This window comes from Cupressus sempervirens, chromosome 1 (genome assembly GCF_028749045.1).
Source record: "Cupressus sempervirens isolate cs-2001-9-10 chromosome 1, ASM2874904v1, whole genome shotgun sequence".
Lineage (NCBI taxonomy): Eukaryota > Viridiplantae > Streptophyta > Pinopsida > Cupressales > Cupressaceae > Cupressus > Cupressus sempervirens.
The window spans coordinates 625,522,122-625,543,232 of record NC_143118.1 but is presented as its reverse complement, the minus strand read 5'-3'; the positions used below and the strand labels follow the sequence as shown (position 1 = coordinate 625,543,232).

At 37.7% G+C, this 21,111-nt stretch overlaps 1 protein-coding gene across 3 annotated transcripts in view; it reads right to left on the bottom strand.

The window, feature by feature from the left end:
• The window catches only part of LOC149579480 (Mo25 family protein), a 167,998-nt gene that overhangs the window by 94,700 nt on the left and 52,187 nt on the right, over nt 1-21,111 (bottom strand). For all 3 annotated transcript variants that reach the window (XR_016365110.1, XR_016365111.1, XM_089833044.1), the window contains exons 2-3: nt 11,950-12,114; nt 11,742-11,860 (exon numbers count right to left, since the gene is read on the bottom strand). Coding sequence is in view for 1 of the 3 variants with exons in the window: in XM_089833044.1 (XP_089689170.1) it covers nt 11,742-11,860; nt 11,950-12,114 (284 nt within the window). In the remaining 2 variants the exon portion in view is untranslated. The remainder of the gene's footprint in view (nt 1-11,741; nt 11,861-11,949; nt 12,115-21,111) is intronic.

Here is a 21,111-nt window from a genome sequence, read left to right as displayed (position 1 = left end):
TGCATGTGCGTGTATAGATATAATATCTTAAGAAAAGGAACTTATGGTAAATTTAAAACATATAATCTTTTTATAAGAGGCGGCCATCTCCACTTGGCACCCTCCTTTAAAATTTGGGACCTTATGAAACCTATAATCTTTTTGAAACTGTCATCTTGAACTAAGTCGAGAGCTCAAGATTGCGGGTTGCAAACCCTGAGGTGATATATATTAAAGCGTGCGTCTTGCATCAGAGCACAACAAGATACTAGCAAATGATCCATCTCTTCCTTCCTCCTCACAATTCTACCTTGTTACATTCTTCCTCTCACAAGCAATACAAAGATCGGATCATTCAGAGCTGCACAACATAGATAGAGCCAACCTTTCTTCATCCGATTAGGTAATGCTACTTTTACATTCCAAGCCTCTTTCACCATGTTTTTGCTATGAGATTTTGTTCAAGGTGCAATAAAAAAAAAAACTTCTCTGTGAATATTTATAGTCGTCCACTATTGCGGCTCGAGGTGTAGAGACCTATATTATATTTCTTTCTTTCTTTTCAGAAACCCAAGTATCTCTCAAAGAGAGTTTTGTAACAAAGCCTGATTATCGAATCAAGATATGTGATTGTACATGTTAGTACTCGTTGCATATCAGTTGTTGGAAGTCATTCCAAGACACCATGTGATAAAATCTCAGTATGAAGTAATAGTCTCCAAGGACTCGCCCTGGGCTAGTGAAGCCAATGAAAGAGGGTGGAGAGGAAAGGATTCCTGAAAAGGAAAAGTAACAAAAAAATCAGAACTCCATGTATAAACAATTAACTTTTTATATTTAGTTATTAAAAGAGATCCAAGTCAACTCATGATTGTCCATGTTTACTCAATTGTCAAGATGAGTGGTGAAATTAAGTACCAAGATGCTCAATGGTTGGACAAGGTGTTTCCATGTCTATTCCGCATAGGGAGGGCCTTTCTTGGATGAGATTATGTGGGGATATTTGAAGGGCCCGCAATTGGGAGGTTAATCCACTGACAATGTTCCCCCTCTCCACCAGATGCCAAGGCATGCACAAGACAGAGATAAGTTATGCATTCAACATCTGTTGGTAACAGGTATTTTACTTTTATGATATTTGAAATTACAAGTTGAAGAAATGTTAGATTGATCTATATCGTTGAATTAGTTAATTCCTTCAATGAAATCAGTTTTCCTCGTCAATGTAAATGGTAATCAGTTTGAACATGAAATGTATCTGTACTTGTAGTCATGAGATAGGCTTATCTTATGGTTGTTATTTTTGTCTTTCATTTATGTGAATAATGATTATGAATGTATCTTCTAACTGTATGTTATTACCATAGTTAGCAAAAGAAAGAAAAGGGGTGATACAGTGGTATTTGATGCCCTAAATAGTATCTATTGTCATGATACATTGGTATTTGATAGCCTAATTGGTATTTGTCATTATGATATAGTAGTATAACTATATGTGCCCTAAGTGGTATATGTGGATTAACCTAAGTTTTGCAGATGTTGCCCTAGGCGGATTCTAATTTTGGAATTTAGGGTATGTAAAACTCAAATTCTTTATTTAGATTTAATGATGATGCTATCAATTGTTAGTTATGAAATTTCCAATTAACTGATTCTAACCATTAATGTCATTCACATAAACATAACTATTATAACTGTCTTCCTATGAACATGACGTGATTATTGTATTTCTTTGATATGCTAGTTGTCAGACAAGAAACGGAAAAAGTGGATGTTACGTTTATCAATCTATAATAGTTACCACTACTAAGACTGTCGACGGTTACTATCTCATACTTTTAATCATATTCATTTCTTCTACCAATTTATTTTTAATATCAAGCATACAGAAATAGTAGTTAAATACCATTGGGACAAAAACGGCTCACAATAATAAAAATTACATAAGGCAATCTTTGATAGACATTAATCATGGTCTATGATAAACATCTTTCTCCTGCAATAAAGCATCTTTACATACATTGTCTATTTTTTGAGTAACTCATATCTTGTCCACAATCTTTTCATTTGTATATTATCGTTGTCTCTGCTTTAATACTTTTTTGCACCCCACAAATTATGATGCTGATTTACAAATATAGAAGTTTTTGTTTATAATAGGTTGTTCCTATAATATCTTGTATACTGCGTCCAAATACTACATGTGAATATTGCTGCTGTTGAACACAATCAATCCCTCGATATTGCCACTTTGTGTCATTGTCACTTGTATGGATTTGTTTTTATCATGTATGAATCGCTGGCTCATATTGTTTGGACCTTCTAATGGAGATTTATGTATTTATTGAAGTTGCTATATTATGATCCATGTTGGTGTAACTTTATCACTTTGTATATGACATGTCGACCATCATTACTTTTGTCTCTTTGTTTCTTTTAGTTGTTTCTGTCCATTCAACTTTCCCAATGGCATCTCAAGGTATGAAGGTAAGGAGGCACCTCCAAATAGGCAAGCTGACAAGCTGGTCTTTCTCTGCAATGTTTTTCCATCGAGCTACTATGTATTTATTTTATAGTATATGTTGTTAAGCCTTATATTTCTTTCCATCTCTAACACGTCCTTCTTTTCTTAATATGCATTTATTTACAATGGAAAATTCTTCTATTTGACAAAATTTTATATTATGTATATAAATGGCATGAATCAATTCTGCTCACATGATTACTATAGCTTTATCTTTTATGACAATTTCTTAAATGTCTTTAACATCAATGCCAATATTTCCATCAATCTCCCCCTTTGTCATTGACGGCAATACTTCCTCTTTTCTTCCAGCTTTCCTTCTTTATTTATCTTTCCCACTTTAACATCAATGGAAAAGGGATAACCATCAATCTTCCTTCTACAAATCAGTCATCAAATGCTCCTCTTGTTAAAGATTATTCAAAGAATCTGCATGTTCTAGTGTTGCCTTAATGCATCTTTCTCTTTGAAGTGCAAGTTAGTTAGGAGTTTGTTTTTTTTATAAGTCAAGTGGTTGAGGGTTTACCCTTTTCTTTCCACCTTTCTCTCTTCTTTTCCTATATAAACAAGGGAGCTCATTGTAAATAATCATCTTTTGGCAAGGCAAGAAATTCTGTCAATTTGTACATGCACTCTAAGAATTTGAGCTTAGATGTAAATCTGAATTGGTTTCAATAAAAGAGAGGTTGTTTTGAGACTCATGTCAATTCAACTTGTGTGACGACATTTTCTTGAATTGATCATGAGTTTTACTACTTTGTTCAAAAAGGATTTCAATTCAATTGTGCAGATTTTGAGCTGCCTATTGTATTTAGAGTATATTTGAGCTTTTGAAGACTTTGTGTTGCTGAAGGACAAACTGTGATGGTTAGTAGTGGCTGCAATTACTTAGAGCTGAAGATTGTAGGCTTCAATTGAAAGTCCTTTTATTAAAATTGAGATCGAGTAAGAGACTGTGTACCTTACTGGCAATTCTACTTGACAACATTTCCTTGAATTAATCATGAGTTTTACTATTTTGTTCGAAAGGGATTTCAATTCAACTATGCAGATTTTGAGATGCCTATTATATTCAAAGTACATTTGAGCTTTTGAAGACTTTGTGTTGCAGCAGGACAAATTGATAGTTAGTAGTGGCTACAATTACTTAGAGCTGAAGATTTTAGGCTTCAATTGTAAGTCTTTTTATTAAAGTTGAGATCCAGTAACAGACTGTGTGCCTTAATGGCAATTCTACTTGAATCCTCACGAGACAAGCACAAGAGGCATTAGGTTTTTGTATATGTTTCACAAAAAAATACAAGTAAACTAACATCTTTCCTGTTGTTCTTACGTCAACCCCTAAGCCACCAGTATTATTGTAGCAATAGGACCTTTCTGAAATATCCCAAATGGATATTTGCTCTGCTGCTGCTATAATGTTTAATTATATTTTCCTGTAGATTTTTCTTTGATCTTATAGAGCTAGACAGAAGTTGCAAAAGAATGTTGTTTCTTTTTTTTATTTTTCAAAATATAGGATTACAATGAATAAATAATAGTAACTAATAAAATAGAAGCAATAGAAATTATATGCAGCGATACATACAAATTTGGAAATGACTCTAAAACCATACCAACAGAATCGTACCAATACAAATGTGCTTCAAACAAGGTTGATGCCAGATGAAAATGGGATCCAGGTGAGCTACTACAAAGCACGCCAGGTTGAACCAAAGTGGCCGCCTTCCCTAAAAATCCACTTCCTGCAAAGTGTGACTGCAATACCATAAATCGATCTCCTGCCTTGATCAAACTGTATGCATAAGAACCTTAAAATCTGATCTTGTTGAGGGCTACGTCCCAACAAATCTACTTTCAGCACTAGGGTTTGCGTCCTAGGTGAGGAATGTTCTTCCAGAGCAATGGTGTCCAAAATAGGTTGACAAAATGATAAAAGATACTCACTTTTAGGTTACAATCTCCTTATATCCCCTCTGTAAGGCAAATCGAACCTTAAAAGAACCCTAAAGTGGATTTCATTTTAACTTTATAATATAACATTATTTCCCAAATAAAGGCATCCAAATAGAAAGAAATCATTACTTTATTAATGACAAATAGCTCCAAGCATCAAATAAGTTCCAGCAAGTGATAATCAAATAGTAGAGACTGAGCTCTTTCCAACGAGCTATCACACATAGGCAAATTGATCCAAATGGAGCCAAAAAACCCCTTATTTATCCAAAATGGCCAAATACTTAGCCTTATTTAAATTATTAAAATGCTAACTTAGAAGAATATTTAAATATATTAAAATATTTCCCACATAGCTAAGGAACAACCCAAACACCTCCAAAACATGAAACTTAGTTTGTCACCTACCTGTGACTAATACCATACAACCTAGGCCAACTGGCAGTCTCACCCTCAAATCTAGGGATACTCCTAAAATAATAGGGAACACACCCAAATCTTATGAAATTGACATCAAGGGTAATCTCATAGAACCTCAACTCTAGAAAATGTCACAACCTCCTAAAATCAAGGAACTGCTCTCAATTGATCTACTACAGCTTAAAATACCAAATTCGGACACTGAAAACCCTGACTGAGTCCCTGATCACCACTGCCAGCTTACAAGACTCCATAACAGGCTAACTCTCATGTCACTGCTATACAGAGCTAAAGAGGGGACATGACAGTCCTCCCCTCTCGGAGATGTTTGCCCACAAGCTACTACAAAGCTAGATGTTGTAAAATAGTCTCACCCTCCCAAGCAGCGTCCTCTATAGGGAGACCTCTCCAGCAAATCAAATACTCTTGAATCACCATGTTGCTCAGCTAGTGTTCCCTCTCTTCCAAAATTTCCTCAGCAACCAAAGTCAGCTTACCTTCCTCATACAATGGAGGTAGAACTAGAGATGGTATAATATGTTGTCCTAGTGTCTTTTTCAAACATGACACGTGGAACACATTATGAATCCTACTGCTAGATGGTAACTCAATCTCATAAGCAACCTCTCCAATGCACCTAATAATCCTGTATGGTCCATAAAAACGAGGTTTGAGCTTCTCAACTCCACCCCCTCTAAGGGTGCTCTGTCAATAAGGCTGCAATCATAGGTAAACCATATCCCCCACCTCAAATATCCTTTCAATCCTATGTCGATTAGCATAGACCTTTGTTGATTCTGTGCCTGCTAAAGATCCTCTCTGAGAGATCTCATGATGTCCTGGTTCTCCTGCACCCAATCTTGTGCCAAAGGAACCCTGCTGTCACTAACCACCACATTAACAAAAGATAGAGCATCGTAACCGTAGAGGGCTCTAAACGGAGTCATAGCAATCAACATATGGTATGTAGTATTATAACAATACTCGCCCAAGTGCAACCAACGCACCCATGTCCTTTGCTACCCTGACACATAATTGTGTAAATACCCTTCAACACATTTCTTAACAATCTTTGTTTGCCCATATGTCTGTGGGCGGTAGCTGGTACTAGGTGTCGATTCCGTACCTATGAATCTGAAAAGTTCTTGCCAAAAAGAACTCATGAACCTGCTATCCCTGTCACTCACTATGGTCTTGGGAAGACCATGTAGCCTAAACACCTCTCTGAAAAATAACTCTACTACTTGAGATGCTGTAAAGTCAACTGCAATAGGAAAGAAGTGGGCGTATTTAGTCAACCTATCAACTACCACGTATATGCAATCTCTCACTTGTATTCGAGGGAGACCTGTAATGAAATCCATGGAGATTCCTGTCCACTTCTGTTCCGGTATGGGTAAGGGCTGCAATAAACCAGCAAGTTGAGTATGCTCAGACTTATTCTGTTGGCAGGTCATACACTCTTGAACATGATGAAGAACATCATCCTTGAGACCCATCCAAGAGAATCTCTCCCGAACTTCCCTGTAAGTCTTACTATACCCTAGGTGCCCTGCTGAAGGAGTATCATGGTAGGCCTGCAGAATCTGTTCCTTCAACTGAGAACCAAGAACAAGGAAGACTCTGTCTTTGTAATAGATGACATCTACTACACTACACCTATCATCTGAAACTAATCCATCCATGACCTCACATGCATGCTGATCCTTGGAGTACTCAACTAAAAGTTGAGCCTTCCAATCTGTTGAAATCTCGCTCAATAAACATAGGGTGGCAACTGAGGGTTTCTTGGAAAGTGCATCAACAACAGTATTGTTTTTACCCTTAATGAACTCAATGTCAAAGTCATAAGTGTGGATCTTACTCACCCATATTTGTTGTCTATCATTGAGTTTTGTTTGATCAACGAAGTATTTTAGACTGTTGTGGTCCATTCTTACCACAAATTTACTACCAACAATAAACTGTCTGAACTTGGCTAATGCATGCATGATAGCCAACATTTCCTTGTCATATGTGGAATACATACTCTCATTTTCCTGCAACTTCCTACTCTCATAGGTGATGGGGTGCCTATTCTACATGAAAACCACTCCTATGCCCATGCCTGAAGCATCACACTCCAACACAAATGGCTGCAAAAATCGGGAAGTGCCAAAAATGGACAAGTACTCATAACCTCCTTGAGTCTGTCAAAGACCCCCTGTGCCTATTTTGTCCATCTAAAAGCTCCTTTCTTTCTGAGGTCCGTCAGTGGTGCTGCCAACTGAGAGAAACCCCTCAAAAATCTCCTGTAATAAGCACACAAACCAAGGAATTCACGCAGCTCAGTAATATTCTAAGGGCAGGGCCAATCACGAATTGCCTGAATTTTCTCCTCATGCACCTTCACTCCATCAACATTGATCACGTGTCCCAAATATAAAAACTCTCTAAGTCCAAACTCACATTTGGATAACTTAGCAAATAAAGACTGACTCTCCACGATTGTAAGTACCTCCTCCACATGTTTGAGATGGTCCTCCCAAGTATGGCTATATATCAAGATATCATCAAAGAATACCAACACAAATTTCCTCAACTACTTGTTGAAGATGTGGTTCATGCATGATTGGAAGGTGGCCGATGCATTGGTAAGATCAAAAGGCATCACCAAGAACTCATAATGTCCATAGTGGCAGCAGAAAGCAATCTTCTATACATCCTCTAATCGTACATGAATCAGATGATAACCTAAATGAAGATCAAACTTAGAAAAGTAGATAGCCCCATGAAGCTCATCTAACAACTCATCAATGCGTGGGATTAGATATCTGTTCTTGATTGTCTTTTCATTTAGTGCTATGTAATCTATATACATCCGCAAGGTCCCATCCTTCTTCTTGACAAGTACCACAGAAGAAGCAAAGGGACTAGAGCTAGGGCGTATGAAGCCCATGTCCAACAACTCGTGAATGGTCTTCTCAATCTCATCCTTGTATGCCCTAGTATGACGATATGGGGTGGTGATCACTGGTTTAGCTCCATCCTCCATTTCTATCCATGCTCAAACTCTCTATCCGGAGGTACAGTAGGAGTTATGTCACCAAAAACTCTGCCATGTCTGTCCATTACTGACTGAATATTAACATGAAATGTTTAGCCATCCTGAGGAGCAGGTATTTTGGACTTCACAAAACGTTGTGTAGCCCAAATCATATGATCATGTCTAATAATAGACTCGATCCTCCGAGAAGTCAGCTCCTTAGGTCCACCTTCTGAAGTTGCTCTCAAGATCAGCTTCCTCCCACTAGACAGAAACTCTAACTGCATGCGGTGGTGATCAATAATATACCTTCTGATACCCTATAGCCACTGCATGCCTAAAATAACATCATAATCCTCCAAGAGTACTTTATAGAAGTCATCTGTCAAAGTAAAATCCCCCATCTGAATACTAAGATGTGAGATCCTCCTAGTGCAGCCCAAAACTGCACCATCTGTAACCTTTACTCCAAAACCATCAGTTTCTCAACCAATTTCTGATTTATAAAGTTATGTGTAGCTCCTGCATCAACTAAGCTCATGATTCGTTGGCCCTGTAATGTACCTTTCAGTCGAAAGGCATGGAATTTGGGATAACCAGATAAGGTAGCCATAGTCACTTTGGCTATCGCTAATGACTCCGGCATGTCCAACTCCAACCGTGATTGCTCCTGATGAGTCTCCTCAGGACTATCCTCAATGTCAGTGTCAAGTATCTTCTCATCACCATACTCAAATGTCACCTCAATCAAATGAAGCTTACCCTTCCCCATACAACAGTGCCCAAGCTCCCAAGGTTCTTTGCATAAGAAGCACAGTTTCTTCCTCCTCAAATCATTCCATGTCTCTAGGTCCATCCTAGGAGGTCTAGCTGACTAACCATCCCTTAGCTGTGAGGTGTTCGCCTTCTATGGAGGTCGTGAATCTCTGAATGGCCTTTTATCTTAAGGATAAGTAGAGTGGTGTCCAGCCTCAATGTCACATCAATAGCATCGTTAAGAGTGGCCAGCTGGAAAGCACAAACCAATCCCATAAGCCTATCTTGCAATTCCTCAATGAATAGCATCACACTACACTTCTGGGGCATATCAAGTACCATAACTGCAATGTGTTGGAACTCATTAACATATGCCTCTGCATGTCTAGTCTGTCAAAGACACACCAACTCCCTATAGTAGAGTTCGGTGTCCTTCCAGTCAAACCGGGTAATTAGCCGCTCAATGAACTCAGCATAGGAATGAATCAAGGCATGATCTTGGGTAACCAAATCATGGTGCCACCAATCATAGGCAACCCCATCTAAATGCAATACGAAAAACTGTATAGCCTCTCTCTCAGGCATGGGTCGTAAGAATAAATAAATGTCCAGCTTGTGTACCCAAGCTCGTGCACTCGAATCACTAGTGACATCATAAGTAGCCAATGAAATCTTCCCAGTAGCTCTACTAAGATCATTGTTTTGTTCTGGCCTATTGCCTCTGTCTCCTCTAAACCTGGTAGTATCCCTGCGCTATGAACAATACTGCGGAAAAAGGAAAACATCCCTAACCTCTAGGGGTAGAGCTCTCCACTCAACTGTGGCTACCATGACGGATTCCTAGAATCCCATCTCGGATGGATCAACCTGTGCTGGCTGCTCACCAGGTAAAAACTATGGCAGCAAGGGTCTATCCGTAGCAAGTATATGAGGTCGTTCCTGTCTTTGGGAATGAAGGGAGCTCCCAACCGACGCATGGGATCTATGACTTCCAGCAACTAAAATAGATCTGTCGCGTCCTTACCTGTCTCTTCGCCTATCCAACTCCATCTGCTCCAAATTTTCCTATAACCTCTTAAGCGTCTGGACTATTATAAGCTAAGTATTGATGAGAGTCCTCATCAATTCTCTTTCATCCTCATCAGTGGTGTTTTGTCTATTTCCTCTCTGTTCATCTGCCATAGTATTTCCCTATTCAATTCCAAAACCTTGCTCAAGTTGAGCTCTCCAGCATGTGTAAAATCTATGCATCTCAACTCTCGGATGCATAGATTTGTAATCAAATCCATAGGCTGGCAAGAACTAGGCTCTAATACTACTGAAATATCCCAAATGGATATGTGCTCCACTGCTGCTATAATAGTTAATTATATAAATTATATTTTTCTGTAGATTTTTCTTTGATCTTATAGAGCTAGATAGAAGTTGCTAAAGAATGTTGTTTCTTTTTGTATTTTTCAGAATATAGGAATTACAATGAAAAAATAACAGTAATTGATAAAATAGAAGTGATAGAAATCATATGCAGTAATACATACAAATCTGGAAATGATTCTAAAACCATACCAACAGAATCTGATTTATTTCATAATTGTACAAATATAGATGTGCCTCAAACAAGGTTGGTGCCAACTGAAAATGGGATCCAGGTGAGCTGCTATAAAGAATGCTAGGTTGAACCAAAGTGGCCACCTTCCCTAAAAATCCACTACCTACAAAGTGACTGCAATACTATAAATCGATCCCCTGCCTTCATCAAATTGTATGCATAAGAACCTTTGAATCTGATCTTGTTGAGGGCTATGTCCCAACAAATCTGCTCTCAGCACTAGGGTTTGTGTCCTAGGTGAGGAATGCTCTTCCAGAGCAATGCCATCAAAAATAGGTTGACAAAATGATAAAAGATACTCACTTTTAGGTTACCATCTCCTTATATCCCCTTTGCAAGGCAAATTGAACCCTAAAAGAACCCTAAAGTGGATTTCATTTGAACTATATAATATAACATTATTTCCCAAATAAAGGTGTCCAAATAGAGAGAAATCATTACTTTATTAATGACAAACAGCTCCAAGCACCAAATAAGTTCTGGCAAGTGATAATCAAAAAGTAGAGACTGAGCTCTTTCCAACGAGCTATCACACATAGGCAAATCGATCCAAATGGAGCCAAAAAACTCCTTATTACTCCAAAATGGCTAAACACTTAGCCTTATTTAAAATTATTAAAATGCTAACTTAGGAAAATATTTAAATATATTAAAATATTTCCCACAGCCAAGGAACAACCCAAACACCTCCAAAACATGAAACTCAGTTTGTCAACTACCTATGACTGATACCGGACAACTTGGGCCAACTAGCAGTCTCAACCTCAAATCTAAGGATACTCCTAAAAAATAGGGAACACACCCAAATCTCATGAAATTGAGATCAAGGGTAATCTCATAGAACCTCAACTCTGAAAAACATCACAACCTCCTAAATGGTAGGAATCTCCTAAAATCAAGGAACTGCCTCCTAAAATCAAGGAACTGATCTATTGCTACCTAAAATACCAAATCCGGATACTGAAAACCCTAACTGAGTCCCTGATCACCATTGCCAACCTACGAGACTCCATAATAGGCTAACTCTCATGTAATTGCTATACAGAGCTAAAGAGGGGACATGACACTTTTTGTTAGGTTTGAAAGTCGTAGTTGCTTGCAAATCATTCTTGAAAAAAGAGGAATTGATTAAGAGGACCGCCCTTTTTTAATTTCAAGTGAAGTTCCTATTGGAGCCACCTACGGTAAGAAGGGAACCTCCCCTATTGCTGCGAGGAGAGAGAAATCTCATAACATGTTGCCCAAAGTAACAGTTTTGTAAGTCGTGGTCAGTGACATGCAAAATTTTTAGCCAACATATTCATGTGAATGTTAAAGCGGTCTTAATTCTTGAAATGGCTCTAGAGGTAAAAGTTAATTCTATAAAGATTTTAAGTAATTATGACAGGGAATTGTATTCAACATTAAATTGTAAATAGTAAATAAAAGGCATAGAAAAACATCAATGCATATAAATTAGACATGGAACATACCATGAAACCAGAAAGTCAATGAGCTCTGTATGCTTCTCAATGTATTCCAAACAATGGTTTGTAGGGCTAACTTTCTGGCTCAATAGAGTACACCAAATATTTACTACATCCTTTCTAGCCTGGCATATTCAAAAATATCAATGATTTAGTTCATCTTGCCCTCAGCATATATACTGATAGAAACAGCTAAAGATTTATAGAATCTCACTTCCCATCCAAGTGTTGATAATTTCAGAACAAGCAATTCTGGAAGGTCCTCCTTGCAAGTTTCCAATAATAGCTGCAGTATCTGTTCTGGATTAGGTTCTGTCTCAACATCACCTAGAAGCATCTGCCTCATTGCTGACAAATTTTTATCTACTTCTTCTAATGCCTGTTATGATGAAACAAAAAGATAAAACACATGATCAACCAAAACAAACCTGAATGGAACTGCCTCCGATTGAAAAAATAGTAGTAGCATTTGTGTGCATAAATGTAGTAGCTGTACACATGCCAAATGTATCCATATGATGGATGATTTTTAATTGTTCAACTTCTGTATTCACGGAGCTACAATCTCATTACCAGGATTGGGAGTAAACCAACCCTTGTGAACATACCTCCACTAGATGCATCAAATTCAAATATATATACATGTGTACATAGTTGTATTAATGCAAAGCATATTATTTGGCAAAAATAAGAAGAAATAAGAAATAGAGTTGCTATATAATATTAGAAGAAATAAGAAATAGAGTTGCTATATAATATTTCTAGAGATTAATACAGGTCAATTCTGCCAAACACAATTACTGTAAGAGCATATCATTATAGTGAATTGAAATCAGGGAACTTCATAAAGAAACATAGGAGATTTGGCTCACTTGTTGGCAGCAACAAACTTCATCTTTAGGAATTGATCTAAATGGCAATAAAAAAAAATTCGATCAGTTATTGCAATCAGAACAAACAATTGTGAGTGTAAACCATCGGAAAAGGTTAGCAAGCGATGAGATGCAGTGAGTTGTAAGGCAGCATCCAAGAACTCCAAAGTAGATAAACAATCTAATCACATCAAATGAGTAAGAGAAACCACTGGCTGCAGTGAAACCGAAGAGATGAAGTCATCCAATCAAAGTATGCTGAATAGAACTGAGGCCAGTCTGCAAGAGAAAACATTATCCAGTTACAAGAGCTATGACCTTTCATACAAACCAGATAAGTTATTGTGTTGGGAACTCATTGAGTAAGTGTATACTGGATACCCCAAAATTGAGACATAATATCCACAAGCACAGAATAAAAAGGGATCCAGATTTTACATCTATATGACTGCTCCAATGACAGTTGTTACCTGATAGTGGATTGTCATGTCCTCAACATGTCCTAATTTAGATATTAAAAACAGGGAGAGGTTTAATTTCAACACTCTGATTTAATAATAATAATATTATAATATAATTATATTATATTATGATAATGTTATATGTTTTAATAATAACAAATGTTTTAAATTATATTTAACAAAATTGGATTTTGTTTGGGCCAACCATTGCAAGCCATTTTGAATTTTGGCACTGGTATAAAGGTGAGATGATCATTTTTCCAAGATGAGGACTGGAAAATTTTCAGTATTCTGCTCTATACACTAATGGATATCGGACCAAGACAAAAAACCTCAATACTATGTATTCCAGGTAGAATGAAAATCTCCCTGGTGCTCAAATTCTACACAAAAAATTAATTCAGCCTATTAGTCATATTAGGATTGTAATGTCCCCATTTTAGCAGTTGACCAAGTGTGTGTGCGTTAGCCTTGTTCTACATGGTCCCGAGGGCTAACGAAGGGTTTAATGGGATCTTGGAGTGTTTTGGCCTAGTCATTTCCAGTTTGGGCCAAAACGAAGTTGATTTACTCAGTTTCAGGCATACTTACTATTTTTAGTAAGTCGGCAGGACACAGTGCAGGTCAATTTTGGTGATTGGATTCAATACTCCTCGGTGAGAGCTTTCCGATGAGCTATCACTCGCATTATTCGGAGTCCGATTACTAATACATTTTAATGCCTGAAGTTTTATTAAAGTAACGTCTAATTTAATTGTAAAATATTAAAGTGTTACTTTAATATTTATTTTATGGTGATGTGTACCCAAGGGAGACATAAGGGGTATTTTAATATATGTTTTATATTACACATCTTTATCCCACATTGCCCATATGAGTTGAAAGGACCCGTGGGAATAGAATAAAAGGAAGCATTTGTAGCTTCATTAGACAGGTTGAATATGAGAAGAAATTGGCGTGTGAGTTGCAGCTCTGTTCTTGGCATTTGAGGACGTCTATCCTCTCTTGTAACATTCTAGACGTCATTCCCTTGGGGTTTGGCCTTTGGAATTCTTTGTTATTGGCTTCATTATCAGGCAGTTTAGTTGCATTTCCGGCTACAGGCAGATTTGGTATTTTGCTCATATCTTCTTCACTACTTGTCCGACGCTTATGCCGCTTCGAGAGAATGGTATTAGGAAAGTAGTGGACTGATTGAAGGACAAAGTATTGTAGTAGCAAGTTCGTAAGCATAGGCTGGAGTATTATGTCAATACTACTGAAGTAATTAGTGAGTTGATAAATCTGCTATGTATTTGGTTTTATGAATTCTGAAAATAACATTTTATTAGCAGCAGTTCATTTCCACTTTGCATACTATTGTAGTTTCTTTCTTGTTTATGTTGTATGATACCAATTCCATGCACGAAACACAACAAACAATAAACGTTTGATTTCTGGAGTTATAAGGGGTTTAAAACATTAAACGGAGAAATAAGAAGTTGAATGCAAACTGTTTGACATAATTCCTTTCAGCAATTTAGTTTAGTTTTTTGGGACATCCAGGGGTGCCCATTACAGTGGTATCAGAGCTATAAGTCCTGCCATCCTGTGGAGGTCTTATAGGGAATTTGGAACAGCCGGATAGAGGGAAAAAGTAAGTAAAAAACACAGGCTAAGCATTTATGTTTGAGCATGCGACAGGGGTCTTATAATTTCCGCGATACCAGAGCAAGACAAAATAGGATTTCAGACTTGCAAAGCAAACAGTCTAGTACATCCGTGCAGGGGGACATTGAATTCAACCATACAGACACAGAGGAGATATTCTGTGATCAGGACAATAATATGGGTGATCGAGATGACAGGAATACAGGATTAGGCGGAGGCAGAAATGCTGGTCCAGATCAGGGGGAGGTACTGTTCCGACAGTTACTGGATACATTAGAGTAGGGGCAGCATATGCAGCAGGAGCAGAATAGGCGAATGGACATGATGTTGCAGCTCATGGCTAGACAGATGGGTGTGAATATTAATCCAGATGATGCCAACAACAGAAACAATAACAACGAGAGAAACAATAACAACGGGGGAAACAATAACCATGAAGGCCAAGGCAACAACAATGGTCCTGAGAATAACATTAATGGTAATAATGGACACGGCAACAATGGGAATGAGGCTGATAACTTTAGACACGTTGCACGCCCAGCACGGACTACGAGCTCAAGACCTCTTCTACCCACGTTTCCACCCAGAGATCCGGTTCAACCAGTAAACGAACCGCAGATTACCGAGTTACAGGATCAGTTCAGGAGGGACTGGGAGGCTAGTGGACCAGAGTTTCAGGCGGATATTTCTCTTAGAGATTATATGGACTTGAGGATGAGACACATGCCTAAAGCAGGAGGGAGGAATCAAAACTTTGAGCTGAGGAAGAAAGTTGGAAAACTATCTTTACCTTATTATGATGCTTCAAGGAAGATGACTGCACGAGCTTGGGTGCAGAAGGTAGATACATACTTGCAGCTAAATCCTATGCCTGAGGAGGAGGCTATCAAGTATGCGGCTATGCACTTGGATGGCGTTGCACATGAATGGTGGCATCATGGCTTGGTGACTTTGGGGCATAATCAGATTACATCCTATGAGGAATTCACTGAAACATTGATTGGGAGATTTGACACTAAGGATCCCGAGTTACATTTCAAGGAGCTAGCACAGTTAAAACAGTCAGGTTCTGTGGATGCTTACATTGCCGAGTTTCAGCGCTTGTCTGTACTTGTTACTGATATCTCTCCTAGGGGATTGGTGGTGTTATTTTGTGATGGTCTTGCTGATCCATTACGAGGTTGGGTGAAGGGACATGATCCACTCACGTTAGCTGAAGCAACTAAAAAGGCAATCACATTTAAGGTCAGGGGTACTATCCAGGGGTGCCCATTACAGTGGTATCAGTTTTAGGCATACTTACTATTTTTAGTAAGTCGGCAGGACACAGTGCAGGTCAATTTTGGTGATTGGATTCGATACTCCTCGGTGAGAGCTTTCCGATGAGCTATCACTCGCATTATTCGGAGTCCGATTGCTAATACATTTTAATGCCTAAAGTTTTATTAAAGTAACGTCTAATTTAATTGTAAAATATTAAAGTGTTACTTTAATATTTATTTTATGGTGATGTGTACCCAAGGGAGACATAAGGGGTATTTTAATATATGTTTTATATTACACATCTTTATCCCACATTGCCCATATGAGTTGAACGGACCCGTGAGAATAGAATAAAAGGAAGCATTTGTAGCTTCATTAGACAGGTTGAATATGAGAAGAAATTGGTGTGTGAGTTGCAGCTCTGTTCTTGGCATTTGAGGACGTCTATCCTCTCTTGTAACATTCTAGACGTCATTCCCTTGGGGTTTGGCCTTTGGAATTCTTTGTTATTGGCTTCATTATAAGGCAGTTTAGTTGCATTTCCGGCTACAGGCAGATTTGGTATTTTGCTCATATCTTCTTCACTACTTGTCCGACGCTTATGCCGCTTCGAGGGAATGGTATTACGAAGGTAGTGGACTGATTGAAGGACAAAGTATTGTAGTAGCAAGTTCGTAAGCATAGGCTGGAGTATTATGTCAATACTACTGAAGTAATTAGTGAGTTGATAAATCTGCTATGTATTTGGTTTTATGAATTCTGAAAATAACATTTTATTAGCAGCAGTTCATTTCCACTTTGCATACTATTGTAGTTTCTTTCTTGTTTATGTTGTATGATACCAATTCCATGCATGAAACACAACAAACAATAAACGTTTGATTTCTGGAGTTATAAGGGGTTTAAAACATTAAACGGAGAAATAAGAAGTTGAATGCAAACTGTTTGACATAATTCCTTTCAGCAATTTAGTTTAGTTTTTTGGGACATCCAGGGGTGCCCATTACAAGGATTCACACATTGGCCAGTTGGAAGCAACTTTGGATTAACCAATTACACCATAGATTGTGTCAATAAAAATTCGAGTGCATAGAAATTCACAACAGTACCAATAACTAATAAGTAATAAGTGACCTGGATTGAAACTCCAAGTCTCACCAATCTGAGGAGAAACACCCATGGGTATGAAGGAACGGAAGACCACAATTGCACCACCATCGAACAATTGAAGTTTGAACAACATCGCAAATCACTACAATCTGGAATGACATGAGGTAAGAAGTTTAAAGAGTGTGTTAATGTAATATCCCTTTCCGGATATTTACTAAATCCCTTGATAAAAACTTACAAATTTTAAATCCGAACAGTAAACCAATATTTGATACAAATTTCAGAACTTTAACCAATTTATAACCAGCAGATATATATATATATACGAGAAACCCAGAAAAATATGTTTATTTCCTCCAATATTCAGAAGTACATATATTAACACAAATAATCACAAATGCGTTATTGTATTATACAACAGCAATAAAATAACGTGCGACAATCCAAGTAAACCAATCTTATAAACAGAAATGACAGTCAAATTAGCAATGTAGATGAAACCTGTAAGAAGGCTAGGTTTGCGTCCAACTTTCAAATGCTTCTTTAAGGGTTTGCGTCCTAGAAGAAATAACCAGCAACTGTTTCCAGCTCGCAGATTAATATTTGCTTTGAGTATTATATTCTTCATATATCCTCCCATGTGGAGTCTATTGTACCTTTATTACTTTTCCCAATGTGATGCACACTCTTTTAAGCAATGTGGGATAAAGCACCTTTTTTGTCCTTTAGTCACTTAGGTGAACATAGTAACTTTTTAAAATAAAATGACAAGTTAAATGACTTTAATAGTCACTTAGTCAGGAAACCATATAATCATCGGGCATTAAAATAGCTGACCCAATGAACTCAAACAGTCACATGCAATAGCTCATTGGAAAGCTCTCGGCGAGACGCTTCCAAACCAACATTGAGGTGCCAAAAATACTGTGCTCTGTTTACTTACTAAAAATAGTATCAGGACAACCTGCCAAAACTGCTCTAATAGGTCTAAAATTAGAAATGCCTAAGCCAAACCTCGAACTGAACCCTGTAAAGAACCTTTCCGCCCCTGAAACCTAGGTGAAATGAACCAATACACACAATTATAATGTCCCAGAAAAAGGGGACATTACAGTTAAGCTGGCTTGGGCGCCACAAGGCATCATCCCACACCATATCACCATATTCAAACTAGTAAAAGCCATAGCTTAGGATCCTTGCCAACATCAACCAAGACCGGCACTCAGGATCCTTAACGACATTGACCTAGACCCGCATGGAACCTATAGGAGATTGATCTCATTAATCATACCATGCCCATTCACTTGCATAACACCTTAGACCTAAGAAACCTGCAATAAGAATCATTTCAGCCAAAACAACAAACTGTAAGATTTAATGACAAAAATCATTATTGGTTGAAGAGATTGTGTCTGGTATTATTGATGATCCAAGCAGGATAAGAACTGATGTTTATTACTAATACTGTTTTACAGAAAGTTTCTAAGTAAATATTGTTAAAAAGTTCACATCGCAAATTTGTTGACATTTTACATCAGTATCAGAGCTAGCAAACCTACCAGCCTGATGGGAACTTCTTGTGTGTCCAGGTATACCAAAGAGATTAGTCATCTCTGAAGAGAAAGGAATAAGTTGGAAGCTGAATGACAACAGTTAGGATCTGGCATAGCAGGCAGAAGTAAGAAGATGTTTGACAGAGATGAGCATGGAGATGCTTTTATGAGGATCCAGCAAAGAATTGTTCAGTTGCAAGAGCAAATGGTAGAGCAGCAAGAGCAAACAACACAAATACTCCTACAGATGCTGTGCAGAATATGAACAAAAACAACCCTCGCAGATCTGCAGAAAAAAGTGGACCAGAAGACAAGATAAATCAGATCAGTATAGCTTTCAGATCCATGCAGCCATCTTTTTTGACCAGAATTGAACCCACACATGAAGGAGAGCAGAAACATACTAGAAATGATGTCAAGGTAAGCATTGATGCCTATTTATATTAACGCAGCATATTTGACTCCTTTGATACACAGTGCTTTTTCATAATAGAAGCACGACTTTTCTTTATGACAAGGCACAATCATAGAATCACCACCAATAATAAATCTAAAGCCACTTAAGCACAAGAAGAATTATTTATGCATATTTGAACTTAGCCACTGATTTGAAAAATCAACTGCTGAAATGTCAATCTGACTTGGCATGAAGTGGACAAGCAAGTAGCGGGCAAGCTGCTGATGTGAACACAATCAACTAAGCACATTGAGCACCTCAAACACATTAAACACCCCAAGCACGTCAGCTCAAGAAAGAAACCAACTAGCTCAACCAATTTTTTGTTACTTAGAGTAATCCTTTGTCATTATTCAACAGAAAAAAACCCAAGTGAGTATCCAATGCTTAGTGCAATTTTGAAATCATTCTTAGTGTGTGAATCGAAGAGAGGCCAAGTTTCCACCCAGAAATTGGGGCTTCGAATCCAAAGACATGCAAATTTCTGCCCAAGAGTTGGGGCTTAGAGCCCACACCAAGACTGAAATTCTACTAGAACAATAACTAATAATCTTGAGAAAGAATGAAATCTGGAATTACCAATTAAGTTTCAAACATGTGGAAAGGATTTTTAACATGAGCATCAGGCATTCAATAAACATTGCAAGAATTCATGTGAAGAATGAAAATCTAATTGATATTTGAAAAGGAAATCCAAAAAACAAGTCATAGATCTGATACTATATCAACAAGTATTTTCAAACACTTTGCAGTTTCGGGTGAATTGATTTTAAATGGGATCCTGTGCAAGGTCAGAAATTCAACCTCCTTGAGGTTGCAAGCCTAACAACAGGCTGATTTCCACCCAGCACTTTGGGCAAATTTGAAAATGCAAAACTGAACTATAAGGAGAAATTTCATACTATGAGTGAGGCCAGCCATGAAGGGAAGTTACATGACTTACAAAATGAATTAAATTCAAGCCAAATCGACCACCTAAAGAGGAGTGTTGTTTACTTAAATCGTTTAAAGGATAGAACTAAATCAGAAAAAGAGCAGGTTTAAATCAGGGAAGAGATAAGCGAGTGGAAGAGAAGATCCTCTTTAATTAAAGGCAGAACAAGTGCTTGAGCTTTGAAGGGAGATGCATGTTTGGATCTGAGTATCCACACACTATATTTAAAGCTCCAAGAAAAACAAAACTCAAGGATAAAAGACCCAGAAAATATTCATGAAAAAGGAGGGCCAACCTAATATGGATGAAATTGAAACAAAAAAATAAGTTATGTAGAGGCAAATGAAAAGGGTTTAAATCTGGCAGACCTCAGTGTCAAGGATTGCAATTGCATTAAGTCAGTATAAAGACAAGAAACAAGATCCATTTCACAACTCCAATCCAAGGAAATGAAGTAAGCAGAGCAAATGCAAAGCGAATTAGAACAAAGTAAATGAGAATTCACACCAAAATTTAGACTGAAATTCCCAGATAGAAGGACAAAGCACGATCAGAAGTAAGGGAGATCAATACAAAACATTGTTCAAACCTGATTCAAGGCAGAAACCAGAGAAGACCACAGAAATGACATTTCAAAGGCAAATAAGGGGCAAAGGAAAATCAGTAGTAAAGTGCAGAAAGGTATATTGTACTTGAAGTTGATCGTGTAATGATAAAATCCTGATCGAGTAAAGTTGTTGGGTGTGTTCAAGTGAGAAATCACATGCATAAAACCCAGAACAATCAGAACTTAAACCAAGAAAATCAGGAATTGTATTTGTGAGACAGATAGGTCATGATAAAATGTCGAAGGGTTCTAAAAAGTAAATTTGCAAATAAGGTGCAATTCACAGGTTGTTTTCTTTTGAGTCTTAATTAAATATGTTAATGATTATCTTCTTACAAAATATTTTACTCCTAAAACAAGTCTTGTCTCTCGTTTTGTGAGGATGAATGGAGGAGAAAATACAAGTGAAAGGTGACCTTCAAGATGATGACAAGCGAGGACATGGCATGGAGCTGAGCATTTCAGGTGC